A 20,324-nucleotide genomic window follows, 5' to 3' on the forward strand; every position below is an offset into this window, starting at 1 on the left:
TCCAAGAAGAGTTTGTTGGGGGGGGGACTTTTTTTTTCGTCGATGTGTGCGCCGCCGGATCCCGAGCTCGGGCGCTGCGCGGAGGAGATCGGAGATCGGAGTGAGACGACGACACAGATGACGGCTGCTGACACGCTGCTGGTGCGGATTGGAACAAGACTTTGAGCTCATTCTACGCAAATTAAAAAAAAATTATAAAAAAAATGTAATTTAATTAACTGAATTAAATTAGCATTTTTTTTTCACATTTTATATATATGTGTGTGTGTGTGTGTATATATATACGCAAAAATGTTCTTTATAAATAAATAACAAATTGATATTACTTTGGTTTGTTATTTTATTTAAATCCACTTTAATTAAAGTGCTTTAAAATATTTTTCAGATGCATTTCCAATAACATTTTTAGAGATTATAAATAACTTTTTAATGAACTACCATGCACTTAAGTATGCTTAACATAAGAGCTTTACAAGGAGAGAGACATGTTTGACGGCTTCTTTTTTAATACTGTGACTGACTTTGCACGCAAAGGATGTCCCATACAAAGACATTAATCGCAAAATTAAAATCTAGGATTTCAGTTTTAGTTTAGTTCTTTTGAAAATCTGTGAATGGAAGAAAAATGCAAGTGTTAGGTGATAAGAACTCAAAGATATAACACTAACTGTATTGGTGTGAGAGACGAGTGCTGCCTCAATGAAGCCTTTAAAAGAAACACTCTAAATAACGTTGGTTTTGACCCTCTGGCTAAACCATCTGTCGGGGCCCCGGACAGTCTCTAGAAGATAAGACATAAGTGGACAGGCCGCAGCAGCCAGAAGTACAACCCTGCCACTTCCTCAGTGGACAGGAAACAGGAAGTGTGAGTCAGCATTCCTTAAATGCCACACAGATAACACCAATGTGCTATGTGAGGACATAGCACATTGGTTGAGGTCTTCACATTTCTGTGTTTGGTAGTTGGTGGCTGAGAAACAAACTTTTTTTTAAACATATAATATAATATCTACTGCTAATATTATAAAGAGTCACCAACTCTCATTAATCAAAAGTGTCTGTCATACATCTAGAAATATAGTAACTTAGACTATATCATCATCTTATGAATTCATATTCATGCAACACTGGCCAGCTTGAACAGTCTGTCGCGGTGGCAGAGGCTTTTAAAAATTATGCATACACTTTGGAGAGTTTCCATCTGATACAATAGAAGAGCTCCGAATCAGCAGATTCAATTCCAAAAACTGCATGTGAGCATCGTCTAGCTGCCGCATTAGCAGTTTATTTAATACCAATCTTTCTTATGAATGCAGAAAATAGTTTAATGGCAGTTTGAGCTGTTTAACATCAGCAGTAATTATGGAAATTAACAATAACCCTTAGTCGTGTGGTTATTTTTATTTTGCTGATATAAATAAAAAGTTTAAATACATACACATTAGTAAAAGAAAGTGGAACATTTGGAAAAGCAGAAAGTTAGTAGTTGCTATACTCTTATCCACCTGCAGAGGGCAGTGTCACACAGTTTAACATGGTGTAAGAGACAGTTGTCCCACGAAAGATGGATGAAGGCAGTATAATACTAGTCAGTTCTTTATTTCATTCAAAATAATCTGTAAAAGAGAGAGAGAGAGAGAGAATTAAATGCAATAAAGCCCTCAAGTCAGATAAAAAAAGTTTATGATCTTAAATAACAAAATGTTAACCTGAACAATTATAATAATATATGTATTTTTTCTTGTAGACAAATTGCATTATCCTGTTTGTCACCTCTATATTAATTTATTTATTTTCTAATTCTGCTGTTTAACCAAATATAAAGGTGGTTAATTATCCAACAATAATGCTAAGAATCCATCTGTTGAGCATCAGCTGTAATATGTTTTATTCAGTGCAAAATAGATGTTATGTGACACAGCTAGTTCCTAAAAAGCCACGGCGCAGCTGCAGATCATTAGAACATTGTTCTGTCAGCGTGTGATCTGAGAGGAGCGTCTCACGCTGCCGTGTGATCGATAAGCAGCCTCACTTTGAAATGAGCCGTGATGTCAACACAAGATGAGAAGACATGTGGGATAAAGGTTTCGGGGGGGAGGGGGGTCCTTCGGTTCGTCAGTGCTGTCCGAGAGGAATGATGACGGGAAACGGCGGCTCATCCAGAAGGCAACACGTCATTAGCATCCTCCGAGGGGAACCCGGCGCTGTCCTTTGAGAGAGAGACGAGCACGTCAAGAGACGCGCTTTCATCTTCCAGTAATGCTGCCGTCTTCAGTGCTCTTCAATCGGCTCCTCCTAGACACGCTTTCTCTCCTGGGCTTTGATGTCATTATATTAATGGTGTCCATCAGTCAAAAGTGCCTCGTCCAATGATGACAGAAGATGCATCGAAACAATTTGCCAAATGAGCTTTCGTAACATAACACAAAGAGATGGATTTTGAGAGGGAAACTATAGGCTTGTAAACTCGTGTACAAAACATTGAAGCTTCACACAATTCAAAGATTTCATTTATTACATGTAGTCTTGTGTAAACACCATTATAGCCTTTAGAATACAAAAAAGAGCTAAACCGATTACTGCAAAACATGCCAAACTTCATCAGCTCATTTTCACTAAATATAAAGTTTTGTTTGCAGAACTTTTAAAATTGACAAACAATTCAAAGTTTGTGGAAGCCATTCATGCTAATGGCGTTCACTTTGGTGAGGCCAAACTAAAGGACACACAGACATCATTTATGGAGACCTCCTTTGTGTCAGGCTGATTGGGAAAGATTTAGGAAACCATCTGGTAGATTGATAATTACTCTGATTTACGAGTATATGTCAATTAATTTACTTTAGGAAGCCTTAAAGCCATGAGGCAGCAGGAACCCGGCCACCACCCCCTCACATATCGCTCATTGACCACTGTGGTTGAGCTCAATGATAAACCAAGGGCACCAGTGGCTTCAAGGAAATGTAATTATATGTGCAGTAAATCGTCCTGAAGGATAGCTCTGGCCTTATGTGGGCTGAGATGTAACCGTTTAATAGTCTCTTAGATGTAATGTCTCCACTGTTATGTCTTTGAGAACAAAATGATTTGATTTGTTTAGAGAGAATAAATTAAATATCAGACTAATAAATAAATTTCGGTATGAATGCGAGCATCTATCTCTCAGCTTATGCAACCACGTAAACCTTTCACTGGACAAAACACTCACATTTCACACAGCTGTGGACTCACATAACATCTGGTACCGTGTGTCATGGACATATGAGTCTATTGTTAGTCACCTCATCATCCCTGATCGGGATGCAGAGCTGTGCTCCAGCCCCTTTTATAGAGCTCTGATGTCACTATATATCCCTTCACCTGGCGCTTTGTGTACGTCAACGTAAATATTCATCTATGTGGCGTTGACCTTGGGTGGCTGTCTCTCCCGCGTTGCTTTCTCTCTGCCGGTGTTTACATCCATTGTCATGAAGAGAAGAATAAAAAAGAATACGTCGTAAAAGTGGAGTTGAGATATTTTGTCGATTGGATCTGGACATTTCTAATGATTTCCATTTTGTAAACTGTATTTCATTCTTTTTATTTTTGGAGCTGATGCTTTAAGCGACTTACAATCATGTTAGATTGATGCACCGTAGACACAGCGACAGGGAGCTTCTCATGGTGAAGTGTCTTGCTCAAAGACACATCGACTAGGGCGGGGATTGAACCGCCAACTGAAAGACGGACCTGCTAACCACTGACCCACAGACGCCCATTCTTCTTTTGGTCTTTAAAGCTGCTCACTCCATCATTCTGAGTATAAATGGCCTCCACGTGGCTCTCAACATGATGGCGGTTGAGCTGTTGTTCATATTGGTTATGTTAGGGAAACGGAGAGGGGGGCGTGAGGTTCAAAACATATGTTCTGCTTTTATCATCTCATGCCATTTTACTTAATGGCGACTAATAGCAAACTTCTTCACCTTCGAGCCAGAAAACCTTTTGGACTTTGGAAAGTGTCGTGGTGGGGCGACTGTGGATTAGTGTAAGAGCAGGGCCGTCCTTCAATCAGAGGGTCGGCGGTTCAATCCCATTATGATGTGTCCTTGGGCAAGACACCTGACTCCAAATTGCTCTTGCAGATTAGTTAGATAGAGTCCTGAGGGGTCAAGTACACGTCCACTTACCATCCTGCATACCGATTAACATCTCATCCTGTAACTAGCTGAGAGTCATGAGGAGGATGAATAGAATGAACTCTACAAAGTCACTTTAATCTCTGTCTTCTTTCTGTGTTCTCATCATTTATAAACTTATTTTACTGGACACCAAGCAATTAACATTGTGGTTCTCTCCTCCTGCCAGGTGAAGTTATTTCTGCTATTTTTAACCTTTGCTCTTGTTAGAATGTTCATTAAATGAAATGCTGACTGAAAAATGTGATGTAAAAGAAAGAGGGGGGGGGGGGGCAAGGATGAAAATAGGGTTCAAACCCCCAGAAGAGGTTTGAAGGTGGCCCCTCTTTCTTTCAAAAGATCTCCTGCACGTTTACTTGCAGAATATTCATAAAAGATAATCTCTATAAGACCCTACCTGCAGGAAACCACTCATGTCCCAGAGTTTGAGATTAATCCGACAGGCCTGTAATAGGAAGGTGATGCATTACTTCCAGGTGTGTGTATTTCACATGTTCACACGTAATCACGATATATTATATGTTAAATTAATGTATATAATCAACAGTGGTAGATGGCATACACCCCCACTTATATAGTCCAGTACATGGCTGTGATGCTGAGGTGATGGCAATATGATCATAATCATAATAAAAGTCCACCATGTCTACTTTTAAAGTATACTCGACAACTTGGCAACAAGATTGACATCGACAAACTGCTCGCCTTGTCTATAAAAAAACTAAATGTAAAGCAAAAGCAGCCGACATCTGCCTGAGTGGAGAGACGTCACATCAATTATGATAAAGTAAAACAACGCAAGCATGCATGTTGGTGCAACTGAGACATCAGCATTTCCCTTACCGACGGGACACAGTGTCTATCATTTCCAAATGTGTTTATAAAACAGAACCACACAGTCAATTATAAATAAATGCTCTGTTTAAATATTCCAAATCCTGCATGGTGTTTAACTCTGATGCTGTACCACACAAATAATCAGTCACAAATGCTTGAGAGAGAAAACTGAAAAACTGTTTTGTTTTTGCACAGCGCCTGAATTCCATCAGCAGAACTCTGTGTTTGACCCAAATCACACACACCGTGAACGGAGACTCTCCCTGAACGCAGCGACCAGATGAGCAACAGGGGCCACTGGGGCAGTCAAGCAATTATGACGGAAACAAACAACTCAACCCAAAATTAGGTATGAAGCAGACGTGAAGTGCAGGACGTGTTGCGTGCCGCTGTGCTGGAAAACCTAAACGCCGTAAAGAAGCCAGAGGGCAGCTTGTATAGATCGCTTTGCCTCCATTCTGAGCCCTTCATTAAATTCCTTGATTAAAGCTCTTTCCAGTGTGATTGACGCTTTTGTTATCGTTCCAACATTCTCTCGTTTCTTTCATTGCTGCTATAAATCAATCCCCATGATCATCAACACCACTTTGATCAATTATGAAACATGTGTACTTAAAATATTAAGAGGTACCTGTTGAAACTCCGCCTCTAATTCCCACTTAATTCTATTGACTAGGAGCGTGTTCTTCTGACTGCTTTTGATTACAGTGGATTCTGATGCAACTGCAGAGACATTAAGATGTATGATCAACACAAATGTTAAGAAAGATGCCCCCTCCATTCCTGATCTTGGCCTTGCTCAATATGTCAATTTATGTTCAACAATGAATCTGTTGTCTGTTGTCTGTTTTCCCCGTGCTATAGTAGATGCTCTTTACTGATGGAGTGGTTTGACCTGATGCAGGCATTGTACAGGTTGTATTCCGACAAGTCAGTAACTTACGACACATTCACATCCTCTAATACTTTTCCGTAGAGTCTCTTGAACCAGTGATTAAAATATTACAAGAAATGCTGCTCAGACTTTGCATTCACTTTGGCTCATGTTGGTACTAAAGATGTTGGGGCTGGTGCTACATCACTCTGCAGTATGTTTGCCTAATGTGGGATTAGAGGAACATTTTAAATGACTGAAAAGAGACCGCAAGAGGATTTATTTAATTCATCATTTTTATATTAGGCTACTTTGCGCAATGTATGATGTGTGAGAAGCACAGCGACCCGCATGCTGCCGGGCGGAAATTACAATTTAAAGTCATGTATTAGATTTAGCACAAGTTCACTACTATTATATTGTTAATGGTCGTTCCTGGTACAGCCATATAGAAAACACTCTGTGTCCCTCACATGTCACTGTCATTCCACATAACACACACACACACACACACACACACACACACACACACACACAAACAGACACTCAAACACGTTAACACAACACCTTGTTGGGGTATAGATATCATCTTTATTGTAAAGTGGAACATTACTAGAGCAGCTGAGGCGCGTGCATCCTGCTGTAATGATGGTGACACGTGGGGCATGAATCACGGAACGCTGCTGCGCGTGCACTCGAGCTGAAAGCCAAAGTGTCCAAAACCGGAGGGTCTGGTGGGCTGCTTTTCTCGAGGGGGGCTTTACCGGGGAGGGGGAGGACTTCCCCAGCCCGCGCGCGTGAATAAACAGCCGTAAACACTGAGCTGCGGAGAACCTGTAAACTTAGGCGCTGTCCGTGGTGCTGGATCGCGGCGCGGCGTCCCCTCCGGTCCGCGAGGGCACCGACGAGCCCGGGAGCGTCATTTGATCCACGACCTGTTCATACCTGAGCTCCCGCACGGGGATGATGGACGTCTCGGGTTTCTAGACAACACATTTAACTCGGGACACAAGGATGAGGGACTTGTGGATTTAAAACATAATGAACCCGCCCATGGGCTCGACAACATGTTTGTGAGGACATCGTTTGTTTATCTATTTACTGACCAGCTCGAGACCGATTCAGCCGGGAACCGTTCATTCAGTCGTCAGCATGTTATGGAGGTGAACTGATGCGATGTAGTTGCCCATCGAGCAGATCTGCGTTACGATCCAAGAAGAGCAAAGATATCCGCGGAGACATGGCTCGCTTGCTGCTTTTGGTCAACTCCCTGGTCCTGTTGCTTTTCGGCAGCGACATGTTCTTGGTGGCAGCAAGTGAGTATGAGCCTCTTTAGCCAAGGAGTCAAACCAATTACTGTCCACCTTGGAGCCCTGTAAAATGCGCCTTCAGCCACAAGGCATCATAAAGATGATGCTTGTTGTAGGATTCTAACCACTTAATTCCACCTTTCTTTCACAATCATCAAGCAAGACATATAATATGTTTTTATTTATTCATCATCTACTCATCCCATGCATAAAAAGGATTATAATCATGTTTCGGTTCACGATGTGCTGTTATAACTTTACTTTAATGTCTATTTTAAAATACTCTGTATATTTTACATTTTGATTCATAGCTATACAATAACTGAAAGTAACTTTGCCCATTTGTCATATTATCATGTTTGAATATAGAAATATGTAAATCTGAAATCACGACACTACTGAGTAAAGTGAAAATATGTAAAAGCTCTCGCAGGTGACCGAAATATATCGGTATTCACTTTTCTATCATGATGTCATCGAGAGAAAAAAACTATTTGCAAAACCAAGACTGACTTCAGTGAAATCAAACATGAGAGAGATTGATTCAACTGTCGGTGGTCTCATTTAATAGTGTATATAATACTCCTATAATAATGTAGTTTTCTTTCCATTGCCTGCTCAGCTTCAGGCTTAATGTGAATGAATATTTCCTATTTCTGGAGCAGAGATGTGCTCTATATCTGCTTCTGCACGTGTGCATCTCCAGTATCTCTGTTCTTTTATCAACCTCTACCTCTATCACTTCCTCGAGGGAACCGAGTCTTGCCTTGTGAAAATCAGATTGGCACTTCCCTGTATATCTGTGGGCGTGTGCACCGCCTGAGACACATATCCAGAGCTTTGGTCATGTTTTGCGCTGACAAAGGCATCTCTGATCTCAGTGGAGATCTGCATGGGGCTGTCAAGAGCAGGAAAAGACACTTTAAATAATAAACATCATCAAAATATATATATATATATATATATATATATATGTGTGTGTGGCTGTTGCGATGAGCTTCATGTTGAGGTTGTCCATACACATTTTAACGAAGCAGGAAAAGGAAACTTTTCAGTCAAGTCTTTCTTTGCTAATTAAATAAGTGGAATTTAAATAAGATGCTTTTCAACATGACATTTGCTCCAGATGATGATGCATTTATGTCAGAATTTAGCTTCCAATATGTAGATTCAGAACAATTCTAGTGTGATGCAATCTGCCCGACAGTGTAAACCCACACAAAGCCTGTTGTTTTTTCAGACCTGTCGAGAAATACTTGCATCCGGGAAACACTATTTACACTTACACAGTCACAAGAATGCTCTCAAATAAATCCCAACAACCAGAGCTTCAGGCACACGGCACACGCGACTTAGAAGTTATTGGATTTATTTGGATGGCCGGGCTCATATCAGCCTTCAAATTGGCAATCTGCTCTTCCTAAACCACGAGACACATTCTTGACAAATAGACTTTCTGCATGAGAGCGGAATCCATCAGCGAGAGAGCCGATGTTTGTCATTAGTGTTTCTGCTGTCACGTAAACACTTTAGACACATAAGCAGAACATACAGAGTGCGTCTGTGTGGGAAAAATGCATTTAGTTCAACCGTAGACACTTGTTGGTGTCTCGTAGAATCAGTGAATGTACCACTCGAGCTCCTGCATGCTCACCTTTACAGTTCAGGAAGTAATGTTGCTGTTAAAAGCATCGGGCTTTGGCCGGTGATTACATTAACCTGAGACGGGCACCTGGTCACATCTTGTCCCGCTGCCCTTTCGCAGCCTCTGAGTCAGTGAGATAGAAGACACCGTGTACCCACAGGGAGGGACAGAAACTGTAGAGATGTAAGAAAAGGCATCGGCCCTTTGCCGCAAAGTAGATATAAATGTATGACAAACTAAAATGACAGACTAAAACGGAAAATATATTCACTGGCTGGACAAGTCCGTCCATCTTTATCCATCTCTGAAGCTCTACTTCATACTGCGGTTGCTGCAGATAGATAGTGAAGTACAGAAAGATATTTATTCACAGGTCACATGAAGTCACTCCGCCCACACGAACAGATATGTGAAAGAAAGGCGGAATCTCAGAAGGGAAAGGAGTTTGGGATGAAACAAGGAAAAAATTGTCTTAAAAAAAAGGTAATATGGGGGCAGAGAGTGCTGTTTGCGGTGTGATGCAACCAGCACATCGCCGAAGAGCTCTACTGTGAGACACCCTCCTGCTGGGCAGAGGAGAACATTGAGACACTTATTTATAAGATGGCGGTGAACATATTATCTCTCAGGCATTTTACAGTTTAGAAAAGGATTACATTAAAAGCAGCTCTTCAACCTGCCACCAGCTCACAGCCAATTGAGACTGAAATATGATCAATATTACAGTCGGTAAACTAGTGTTTGAAGCAATATTAATGATGCACTTTTTGGAGTTTATTGTGCGATCAATCATTTGGATCACTGACTGTGGAATGATGAGTCGAGCACTAATTGGTGTCATAAACATTGTTTATCAAATTCAGAAGTAGCAAAGCGGAGAAAAAGAAAACACAAACGGGAAGATGTATCGCTTTTTGCATCGTTCCTGCATTTCCACCGTAATGCTTTTCTTCAGGTGGACGATGACGTGTCATCTGTCAAATTTTCTTCCTGGTGATTTTTTTTTTTTTTACTCACATCAAATCTTTTTCTGTTTCACCAATGCGTCGTGGTAATCCAAGGTGGCGTTTGATCAAAAGCAGAACAGGTTGTCTCATTGGGATAAATCCAGACATTGTATGGTTTGACCATGAAACAAACAATCTCTTCTCTTATCCTGTCCAACGTACAGTATAAGCAACCGATTAACTAATCATGCGTACTGTACATCAGGATGTATTGAGCAATTGTGCTTCGCAAGCAAATATAGAGGGCAACGTACGCGATCGCTCCCTCTAACTGATGGAACTGGGCTCGTCTCCACGTGGCTCCTCAGCCATTCAGAGATTCACCAGCCCTTTCACTATCTTGCTGAGTAGCTGATGCTCCGGGTTTTGGCTTCACGCTATGATTCACCTGGCAGTGCGCCCACATCCAAAGAGGGTCTTACCATTTGTTTGCACAGACGCCTCGGCCGTCGTGACCTATTGCTGTTTGATCTCAGACTTTACACCACGCAGCGTGAAGTGGGGCGTACACAGGACACGTAACACATATCGAATTACCCACAATGCCACTTATCACTGCAAGAGGGAACATCAAACAAGCTAGAAGGGAACATGGGGAAGAGGATTGGACTATTGGATTTCACATCAATACAAATATTTTCATGAGAAAATCACGTCACTTGTTTTCTGCTCTTTTAATTTGTTCTGCGCATCTAAAATATTAAATTAATAAATACAACAATGCTGGTATTAATTGACTTCATCTTGTATAGTTGTTAATGTTGTACAGTGCAAACAGTCGCCTCACTTGTCCTGCTCAACTGCCTGCAATGACACAATAGACGAAGGAGGCACTTATATATTAGAGATGATTCATGGCCTGCCTCAACTGAAGCGTCACTTCCTCCATCACCAGTAAATGAGCTGCTGACAATGCATCATGGTCACTGGCTGCTAGTTTTTGCCCTTGCCTGGTTGTGTGTAACCTCCATTACTGAAAGGACAACAGGCTTCAGGAGACATTCATGTGTCCCGTCTTAGATAAACTGTACACCAGATTCTGAAGTGTGTGCGCTGTACGACACGAGCCGTCGACAATGTAAACTCCATATTGTTAAACCGTGGAGTAGTCAGACTTTATCCAATAAATAGCCCTGTTATTTTTAGTAAAGTGTGTATTGGTTTTTCGAAATGCAATGCTGTCCATCGTGGGCATTTTAAAAATGAGATATGAGATATGAAGACACACATCTAATCCTGGCGAGTCAAAGCCATCTGCAACATCTGACGGGGGATTTATTGATTATTTTTTTCTTTCTTTTTCATTAAGTTATTGTGCCGGCATGTTGTGATGTAAATGTACGGAAACTAGATTGAATTATACGATATTTAGCATGGTATTTAAACATTCATGGCACAACATATAAAATCATTTAGAAACAAGGACAAATAAGCCATTATTTTAATTATATGTACGAGTCGTTCCCATAGCTCTCCACAGATCAAGGACAATGTATATTGTATGTTACTTTCCCCTTTTAACCTTCTGTACGTCTATCACACATATTACCAGCTCCATAAACAATCTCATTCAATGGACAAAATGAGACAGCGGTGACCTCTTAACCTCTTGATACCAGTGTTACCATCAGCCAAGCCCTCTCCTCCCCCCACTCCCTCCACCGTACATTAATGTCCTCTCTACCACAGGCTAAACTGTGCTCTGGCCCTTTGTTCATCTCATTCACTCCCATCCACAAACCAATCTCTGAGTGTGTCATGAGCACCGGGAACTGAGCGTCATGCCTGTGTTTGACCTTGCCCCCCCCCCCCCCCCCTCCTGTGGTCCATAATGCCACAAGGGCCGAGGCGGGAAGAAGGACCGGAGGGTCTTAGGATATTCCTCGATGGCACCTTCTGCACCGGACACACAGGCCATCATTGATTTGTCGCGGAGATAAAAACAGACACAAGTGCAAGAAGGGTAAGAGAGAGCGAGGGAGAGATCAAAGGGGAGACGTTGGGAGATAAGAACAGTGGTAAGAGGGACCCGCAGCTAGAAAACGGCAAATCATTTGAAATGGTGTAAAGAATATATATTATAGCTTAGCACAGCCTAGTATTGTTTGCATAAATATTATGTGTAAGATGGAAAACACTGAATGGAAGTTAAAATCTCCAGCGGAGCACTCTGGTGCCTGACTGATCTAAAGAAAGATAACAGTGACACTTGGTGAGGTTTTGTGAGCCCCCCTCCTCCGCATCCACACATTCCGGAGGTGATCACATACAAAGAGCTCTCTATACTCTCAGAGCATAGGAAGGGTCCAGATGTGGCCATTATTCTCCTTTTAGACACTCAAGGCCACTCACTGACCCCTCTCTGACACACACACACACACACACACACACACATGGCCTTTCTCCGACCCACACACACACACACACACACACGTGAAGGGCTCCTTTTGACAAATGACCTCCAGCGCATCCCACCTCGGAAGAGACAAGATTATCTTAGGAAACTCCCCAGCTCAGACAAAGGAAGCTATATGTGAACTCTCTTCTCTTCCCACACCTTTTCACAACATGTGCTCTCATTGGCGGGCCACGAAGAACCAATGAATGAGCGACAGCGATGGAGGCAGAGGAACAAGAACCAATGAGAAGACACCATCCTCTTTACCTCCTGACCAATTAGAACTGGCCTTGATGGCTATTTAAACCGTTGCGCCCTCTGTTAAGGTGCCTCTCTCTGGTCTGAATACTCTAGGTACCAGCCGGAGGGGGGTCCATGCATGATGTCTACTTGTATCCTGATTTCTGAATAAAACGCTAATAAATGTAAAGTAGAAGTCTACCGCTCTCTTTCTTCCAGTGAGTGTCGTCCAGGTGGTGTGTCGCTGTCCAACTCCAACAAAATGGTAGCAGACGAATGGTTGTGAAAACTGGTCCAGAGACCTGAGGAGGACAGCACCTGAGACCCCCGGACGGACCACTGCTTTCAAGGCCCACTCCGAGAAACTGATCAAACCAGCTGGTGTCAAAATAAGGTAAGACTGAACCTGTTTATTTCAAATCAGTCAAATTGAACACTCTAAATTTGATCAGGAGTATTGGAAGTGAGTATTGAAACTGCCAAATTTTTGACTTGATTTAAAGAAATAAAATAAAGCGTAAAAACAGAGATCACGATAAAGTTTGACAGAAAGACCTCAGGGAGGCATAAAAGACTCTACAGAGAGCCGGCCAGGGGCCGAAGACGGGTCAGGGGTCCGCATTAAAAGACTCTACAGAGAGCCGGCCAGGGGCCGAAGACGGGTCAGGGGCCCGCATTAAAAGACTCTACAGAGAGCCAGTCAGGGACTGAAGACCTCAGGGAGGCATTTAAAGACTCTACAGAGAGCCGGCCAGGGGCCGAAGACGGGTCAGGGGCCCGCATTAAAAGACTCTACAGAGAGCCAGTCAGGGACTGAAGTCCTCAGGGAGGCACGTAGAAAGACTTCATAGGAAGCCGGCCAGGGGCCGAAGCCGGGTCAGGGACCCGCATCAGAACACATGTGTATGCATAAACTGTGAATGAATGTTGAATACCGGTGGTGAATACATGTTGTCAAAGTGGAATCAACAGAGCAAAGTCGAAACCTTACGGTGTCAACGTAAGCTCTGGTCTGTTGAATTGCACGAGTGATAAATGAGGATTTATTGTTCTGAAAGGCACGTTGCCGAGTAAAGAACACATTGTATGGTGATTATGTTTAAGAGCAGTTATGAGTTTGAGATTGAGGAGGATACTGAGAAACAACGAGGAAACTCCGCTTAACAAGAGCAGAAACGTAAACACACGAGGGGGAGACAAGTAACAGAGCTGCTGCGCGTCCCCGCGGAGGGCACGCGCCTTCACACAACAGAGTAGCCCCCCTTCCCCACATAGCTGCGCGAGCCGTTCTCCACCCTGCAGGCACCCAGAGCAAGCCAAGTTGAGAGCAGAACAGAGCAAGAACAGTAACGGAAGAATTCCTTTTGAAGATAACTATTAATTAGTAGAGTGTGCGACCATCTTTTACTTTTTGAAATGATGTTTTAAAGAAATGCATTGTTTTGCCAAATTTTAATTTTTCTTTAAATTAACTAATCAGTTGCCCGGCTAGCTCAGTCGGTAGAGAATGAGACTTCTAATTCAAAGGTTGTAGGTTATTCAGTTTTAAATTGATCCCCTTTATTATTTTATATAGTCATCTATTTTATATTTTTAGTATAATTTTTCCTCAGTCTCTCTTAAAGATTTGACCCCTTTCAAGCATAACTGCAGTTTTTCAGCCACAAGGCACCTCTCTTAGCAGTTCAGATAAAAATAATAAAAGAAAAACTGAGAAAAAGGTTGATGTTTCTAAGATAATGATGATGCCACCATTGGATGGTGAGGGAGGAACAGCTTATTTAGGTAGAATCAGAGAGTTGTAGAACGACAAACTAGGGAAAGATTTCCTTGAAGATAGCATGACTGAACAGTTTTTAGGTTATCAATAGAATCATCAGTGACTGTGACCATACAGACCGAACTGAAAGGGATAGGACTAAAGTACATGAACTTCTATGACTGGGAAGCTCAGGTCAGACGACAAACAGATAAAAATAAACAGAGCAGAGAAAAGATGACCTGACCAAAGCAGAAGCAAATGGCACAAGCCACAGTGCAACAGACAGCAGCACAACTACATGGACCTTAAGTCCTGTATAGTCCGTATCCAGCCCCTCCTCCAAATCCATAAGCACTGATCTATCAACAGCCACAGCAAGCCACGTTTGCACCGCTTCAAGCTTAGTTCCCTCAAACCTTATGTCCCGCAACAGGCGGGTCAGCAGCCCATAAATGGGGCCCAACAACAGAGAGATAACATGCATAAAAGAAGCCCGTTCAGGAGTAAGAGGGGTAACAACTGGGGCAACGGAGGCTTTAGACGATTATTAATAACTGTTTTAATTATAGTCAGGCTGGACATTGGGCTAATTTTTGTCCTTATCCACCACAGGGTTAGCAGTCTCAGTCAGGACCGCTTCAGTGCTCCCATAATGTCTAAACCCCGCCATAACAAGCACCCAACACATAGCCACAGCCACAAGGCAATAGTGATCCACGGCACCAGGCCCGGACCAGAGACACAGAATTAGGCGTGCCCAGATCCAACAGCTGACAGCGAACTGTACTCACTGAACAGAAATGTGCCACGCCCACTAGTCACCCAATGATTCAACTGGAGACTAAAGAGACACTGAACAGGAAGCAAAGCGTCCGGTGGGACAGAGTAGATGATGATGACATCACACCTCTGCATGACAACAGCCAGCAGTGGAGACTTTGGTTCAAAGTCCTGCATCCCTACTCACCACCAGGGGACCAAAGACATTGTGCCCTTAACTCCTCCTTGATACAAGATGAGATCTGAGATCCTGAGGGACTGCCTGCAACACGAGATTGAGGTTCGTGAAGACCCAGCTGAGGAGGCTTGGAGATCGATGCAGAGAAGCAAGGAGTAGCAGCGGCCGGTGAATGAACACCAGAGTTGCAGATTGTATGCAGTCGTTGACACCGCAGCTCCACATCACAGTGTTGGTCCAGAGTGGAGGCACAGAGAAGAACAATGGTGAAAGCAGAGGTTGAGGCTACGGACTGGGTGCAGACACAAAATTAACACTTTCATTACTCCACATTTGAGAACATGTAAAGAACTGCACACACATCGGAGGTCCAGTTAATATTAGAGACACATGCTGAGACACATGCTTAGACACACACATAGTAGGGAGAACACTGATCATGGGGACACTGACAACATGCGTAACTTATTTTTCAGACACTTTTAGGACTGAAGGGTGAACTGATGTGTGACTGATTCCGATAGCTCCCGTAGAGATAGAGTTAAAACCGCGTACGATTCCAATTTAATCGTCACCAGCATCCCTTAAGGATGGAACAGACTGTAGATATATTTTTTAAATCATAGAATGGTTGTTACAGGCAAGTGTACTGGAGAGGACGAGGGCGCCCTGGAATACATTAATTAATTAATTTCCTAAAACCTGGAAAATGGGCCTTGATTTGGGGCCAATAAATAAATTTGTAACCCGCTCTTTACTAATTAGGCCGACTTATTATGACATTCCTTACCCAAGCACAATGATGACGCTGTGAGTTCAGACAAGACATGGTTCTCCTGCATTGATTTGACAGACGTATGCATTTTTATTTCTCTCTTTTCTTCTAGAGGTTGACTGTTTATTAAGACTATTATTACAATTGAAAAGGACGGATTTAGGAATTCCATCCTATTTCAAAAGAGGGGTATGTTGATGCCAGACTATTAAGAAGAGGGCCAGACAAGTACAGACTAATAGATCAGATAGCAGCAGGTTTAGAATTAGTGACTCCAACGAGAACCATAAAAATAATTTTTTGAAATCATAATATGCTTGATAAATGAAAAGATGTAATCTTATTTGTGTTCCTTCCATAGTTGTGGTGATAGTAGATGGGGTTCAACGTCGACGGATTCGAAGAAGAGCCGCCACTCCTGTACACATAACTTGCTAGTGTTTGATCACATCCCATATAGTGCACACATGCACACACTCAAGGTATAGAGTTACAAGACGCATCAGGTCCGACAACGGAACACATTTTAACAACAAACTGCTGGGGAAAGTTGATATGCACTGGGCATAACCCACAAGTTTGGGTCTGTATATCACCCTCAGTCTCAAGGATTGGTCGAGAGAGCCAATCAAATTATTAAGAGGATAATGTGCGAAGGCGCTTCCACTAGGTACTGATGACCATGAGATCATTACCAGGGGGGAAGACGTCACCAAGTGAGTTGTTAACAGGAAGAAGTATGCCAGAGCCACCCAGAGATGGAGGTAATATGCCACCTCTGGATGTCTGTAAAATTGAAATGTCAGAATACATAAAAGCTCTAATTTCTCTCTCACCAAAGCTCTCTCAAACCAGGTTGTTCGAGCCCAGACGATCGATCAGGAGGCAGCAGAGCAACCAAAGTAAAAGTTGGTGACTGGGTCAGGGTCAGGGTTCACAAGAGGAAGTGGACTGAGCCTAGGTGGACTGGTCTGTACGAAGTGAAGGAGGTTACTTCACACATGGTCCAGGTCAAGGGTAAGGCAGAGGCACCTTGACACCACCTGACACATTGTGCCCCAGCCACCTGTCCAACAAGGACATTGACAGAAACACAATCAGATCTAAAAATGTTGATGCCATAGAGGTCGTTCCGTAGGCGTTTCGGGGATCCTGATAGCCCAGCTAGAAGGTCCCCCCGCAAACCACTATAGGAACAGCTGGAAGTCAGACAAACTGTTCTAATAGTCATGGGACTGACCCTTGCCATTATCGTAGGATTATTCATGTGAGGTTTAGAGAAGAACCTGCCAAAAAAGACAAAATAGAAAAGATTAGGGAGAACATTGTTTTTAATGTATGTTGCATGAGAGTGACTGCATGTTAGTATTATAGATTGACGAAGCCAGTTGAATTACGTGAAGTGACTTAGAATAACAAAGACAGGACTTTTATGATGAAAATGACTTTAATGCGGACAATAACAAGGACAGGACTTTTATTGTGAAAATGATTTTAATGCGGACAATAACAAAGACGAGACTCTTATTTTGAAAATACTTGGTTAGCAACTTGACCGGAAGTGACATTTTGACCGTGGGCTAGTGACATTTGACCCCTCCATTGTCCTAGCGGAACTTTGAACTCATCACTAGGTGTTAAAGGCTGGACTCACCTTTGAGTGAGGATTGGCTGATTTTGAGTCTAAGACTCTGGGGATTAGAGATAGCGGGGTCTCATCAACAGATATCTCGACGCTGGAAGGCTGAGGAAGCAGAGGAGCCGGGAGCCAATGAAGAGCACGATGCTGCCCATGGGAGTCATGTCGAATCCAGGGCCCATGCGACACCAGTGGAAGAAGAACAACAAGCCTGACCAGGACGATCCAGACGAAATCAAGTTCAAGACCACCGGATAAAGACCCCATCGACAGCCGGAGGAGGACCAGGAGGACCAGGAGGACCAGGAGGACCAGGAGGACCAGAAGGACCAGAAGGACCAGAAGGACGATACAGAGGAGACCAGACCCACAGGTCGCAGACGAGTACCAGGATGAAGCCGATGACGCAGACCAGACAGGGTTGAAGCAGATGAGTTGCAGCGGGGACCGGATCGTCAACTGGTTATCAGGATGCCAACCTGCTACTCACCAGCCGCTAAGATGCAAGACCCCCCCCCCCACCTGACCACTCTCAATTTCATCTCTTTCCTTCGACACCTGCACATTACAGATTTAATTCACACAGACCTACTGACTTCCCTAGGATGGAAGATCTAAGAGGGTGGGTCGGGGTACCACATGACAGAAACCACGCCCCTGTTTCCATCCCTAACAGAGAGAGATTCTCTCCCCGAGAAATAGGTATCTTACAGGTCTTATGGGACCTTAATCTAGGCAACGAGAGATCATATTTCAGGAGACTCATTCACGTCAAATGGCAGAGCTAAGACAGGACGAGGAGACCAGGACACATAGCCACTTAGGGAGGCCAGGCCATGACAAGATCTGGCATAAAGAGGGAAATAAATATTCCCAGAGGAAGGGTTCACATCCAGCGGATGTGAAAAGAGGGATTTGTAAAGAATATATATTATAGCTTAGCACAGCCTAGTATTGTTTGCATAAATATTATGTGTAAGATGGAAAACACTGAATGGAAGTTAAAATCTCCAGCGGAGCACTCTGGTGCCTGACTGATCTAAAGAAAGATAACAGTGACACTTGGTGAGGTTTTGTGAGCCCCCCTCCTCCGCATCCACACATTCCGGAGGTGATCACATACAAATAGCTCTCTATACTCTCAGAGCATAGGAAGGGTCCAGATGTGGCCATTATTCTCCTTTTAGACACTCAAGGCCACTCACTGACCCCTCTCTGACACACACACACACACACACACACACACACACACACACATGGCCTTTCTCCGACCCACACACACACACACACACACGTGAAGGGCTCCTTTTGACAAATGACCTCCAGCGCATCCCACCTCGGAAGAGACAAGATTATCTTAGGAAACTCCCCAGCTCAGACAAAGGAAGCTATATGTGAACTCTCTTCTCTTCCCACACCTTTTCACAACATGTGCTCTCATTGGCGGGCCACGAAGAACCAATGAATGAGCGACAGCGATGGAGGCAGAGGAACAAGAACCAATGAGAAGACACCATCCTCTTTACCTCCTGACCAATTAGAACTGGCCTTGATGGCTATTTAAACCGTTGCGCCCTCTGTTAAGGCGCCTCTCTCTGGTCTGAATACTCTAGGTACCAGCCGGAGGGGGGTCCATGCATGATGTCTACTTGTATCCTGATTTCTGAATAAAACGCTAATAAATGTAAAGTAGAAGTCTACCGCTCTCTTTCTTCCAGTGAGTGTCGTCCAGGTGGTGTGTCGCTGTCCAACTCCAACAATGGCTCTCAATTTCATCATTTGGCGTTTCATCTTTCTTTCTAAAGTGCACTTTTTGGACGACATGTTGTGTAGAGCACATGGCTGTCATCTCAAGATAACTGCGTTATGGATTATTACGCCCATGCTATACGGGCTGATGAAAGCGGTTACACGTTGACTGGACAACTGAATTAAAACTTGCATGTCGGGAATTGTGAGAGAAAGATGCGACTAAAAATCTTACCATTGATGAGCAGCTGTGACGATGTAGTTACATCTCATGAGGAAAAGCATTAAATGTCTTGTGTCCTCATCCCCATAGGAAACTATTATTTCTGTCATTATTTTTCACATAAGAGCTTAAGATATTTGCAAACACTTGACCTCGTCTCAACATCACCTCAGTTACTTTTTGCAACAACACATACAGTCCTTTACACCCGCGTCAACATATTCCCTGGGTATGGCCTGTAGGTCCCCATCCACCCGGCCAATGACATCTTCCCCGAGCGATTGCTCGGAGACTGGAGCCGGACACTGCTCTCTATTCGATCAGTCACAATCTGTTTCTCCTGCCCTTTGCTTCTCAGGCTTTTGTCCCATTTTGCAATCAACGCTTCCACCGACATCCAAATCGCGATCGATGGCTGCAAAGTGACGGGGTGAAGGAGGAGGGAGCCGGACGTGAAATAGACACCGTGGTTACGGTGCGATCGGCCTGTTAAGAGGCGACGAGGAAATACATGAAACATGTGGTTGTTACTATGGGGGTTTCTACTAATTGCGCAGATTCACAATAACATGCAAGCATGTGGTTTATTTAAACATGCAGTAAGTAGATTACTGAGTTGTTACTGTTAATTAGATTAGATATCCTCTATATCCTTTATCGTTTATCCTTAATTAGTCCCACCGTGGGGAAATTGCACATTAAAGCAGTATAAAAGATACAAACAAAATA

At 43.2% G+C, this 20,324-nt stretch overlaps 1 protein-coding gene across 1 annotated transcript in view; it reads left to right on the top strand.

Moving 5' to 3' along the window:
* The first annotated feature begins 7,129 nt into the window (after positions 1 to 7,129).
* The window catches only part of fndc4a (fibronectin type III domain containing 4a), a 37,860-nt gene continuing 24,665 nt past the window's right edge, over positions 7,130 to 20,324 (top strand). Inside the window, exon 1 of the mRNA XM_056428903.1 lies at positions 7,130 to 7,205. Coding sequence (XP_056284878.1) covers positions 7,130 to 7,205 — 76 coding nt within the window. The remainder of the gene's footprint in view (positions 7,206 to 20,324) is intronic.

This window comes from Pseudoliparis swirei, chromosome 12, assembly GCF_029220125.1.
Source record: "Pseudoliparis swirei isolate HS2019 ecotype Mariana Trench chromosome 12, NWPU_hadal_v1, whole genome shotgun sequence".
Taxonomy (NCBI): domain Eukaryota; kingdom Metazoa; phylum Chordata; class Actinopteri; order Perciformes; family Liparidae; genus Pseudoliparis; species Pseudoliparis swirei.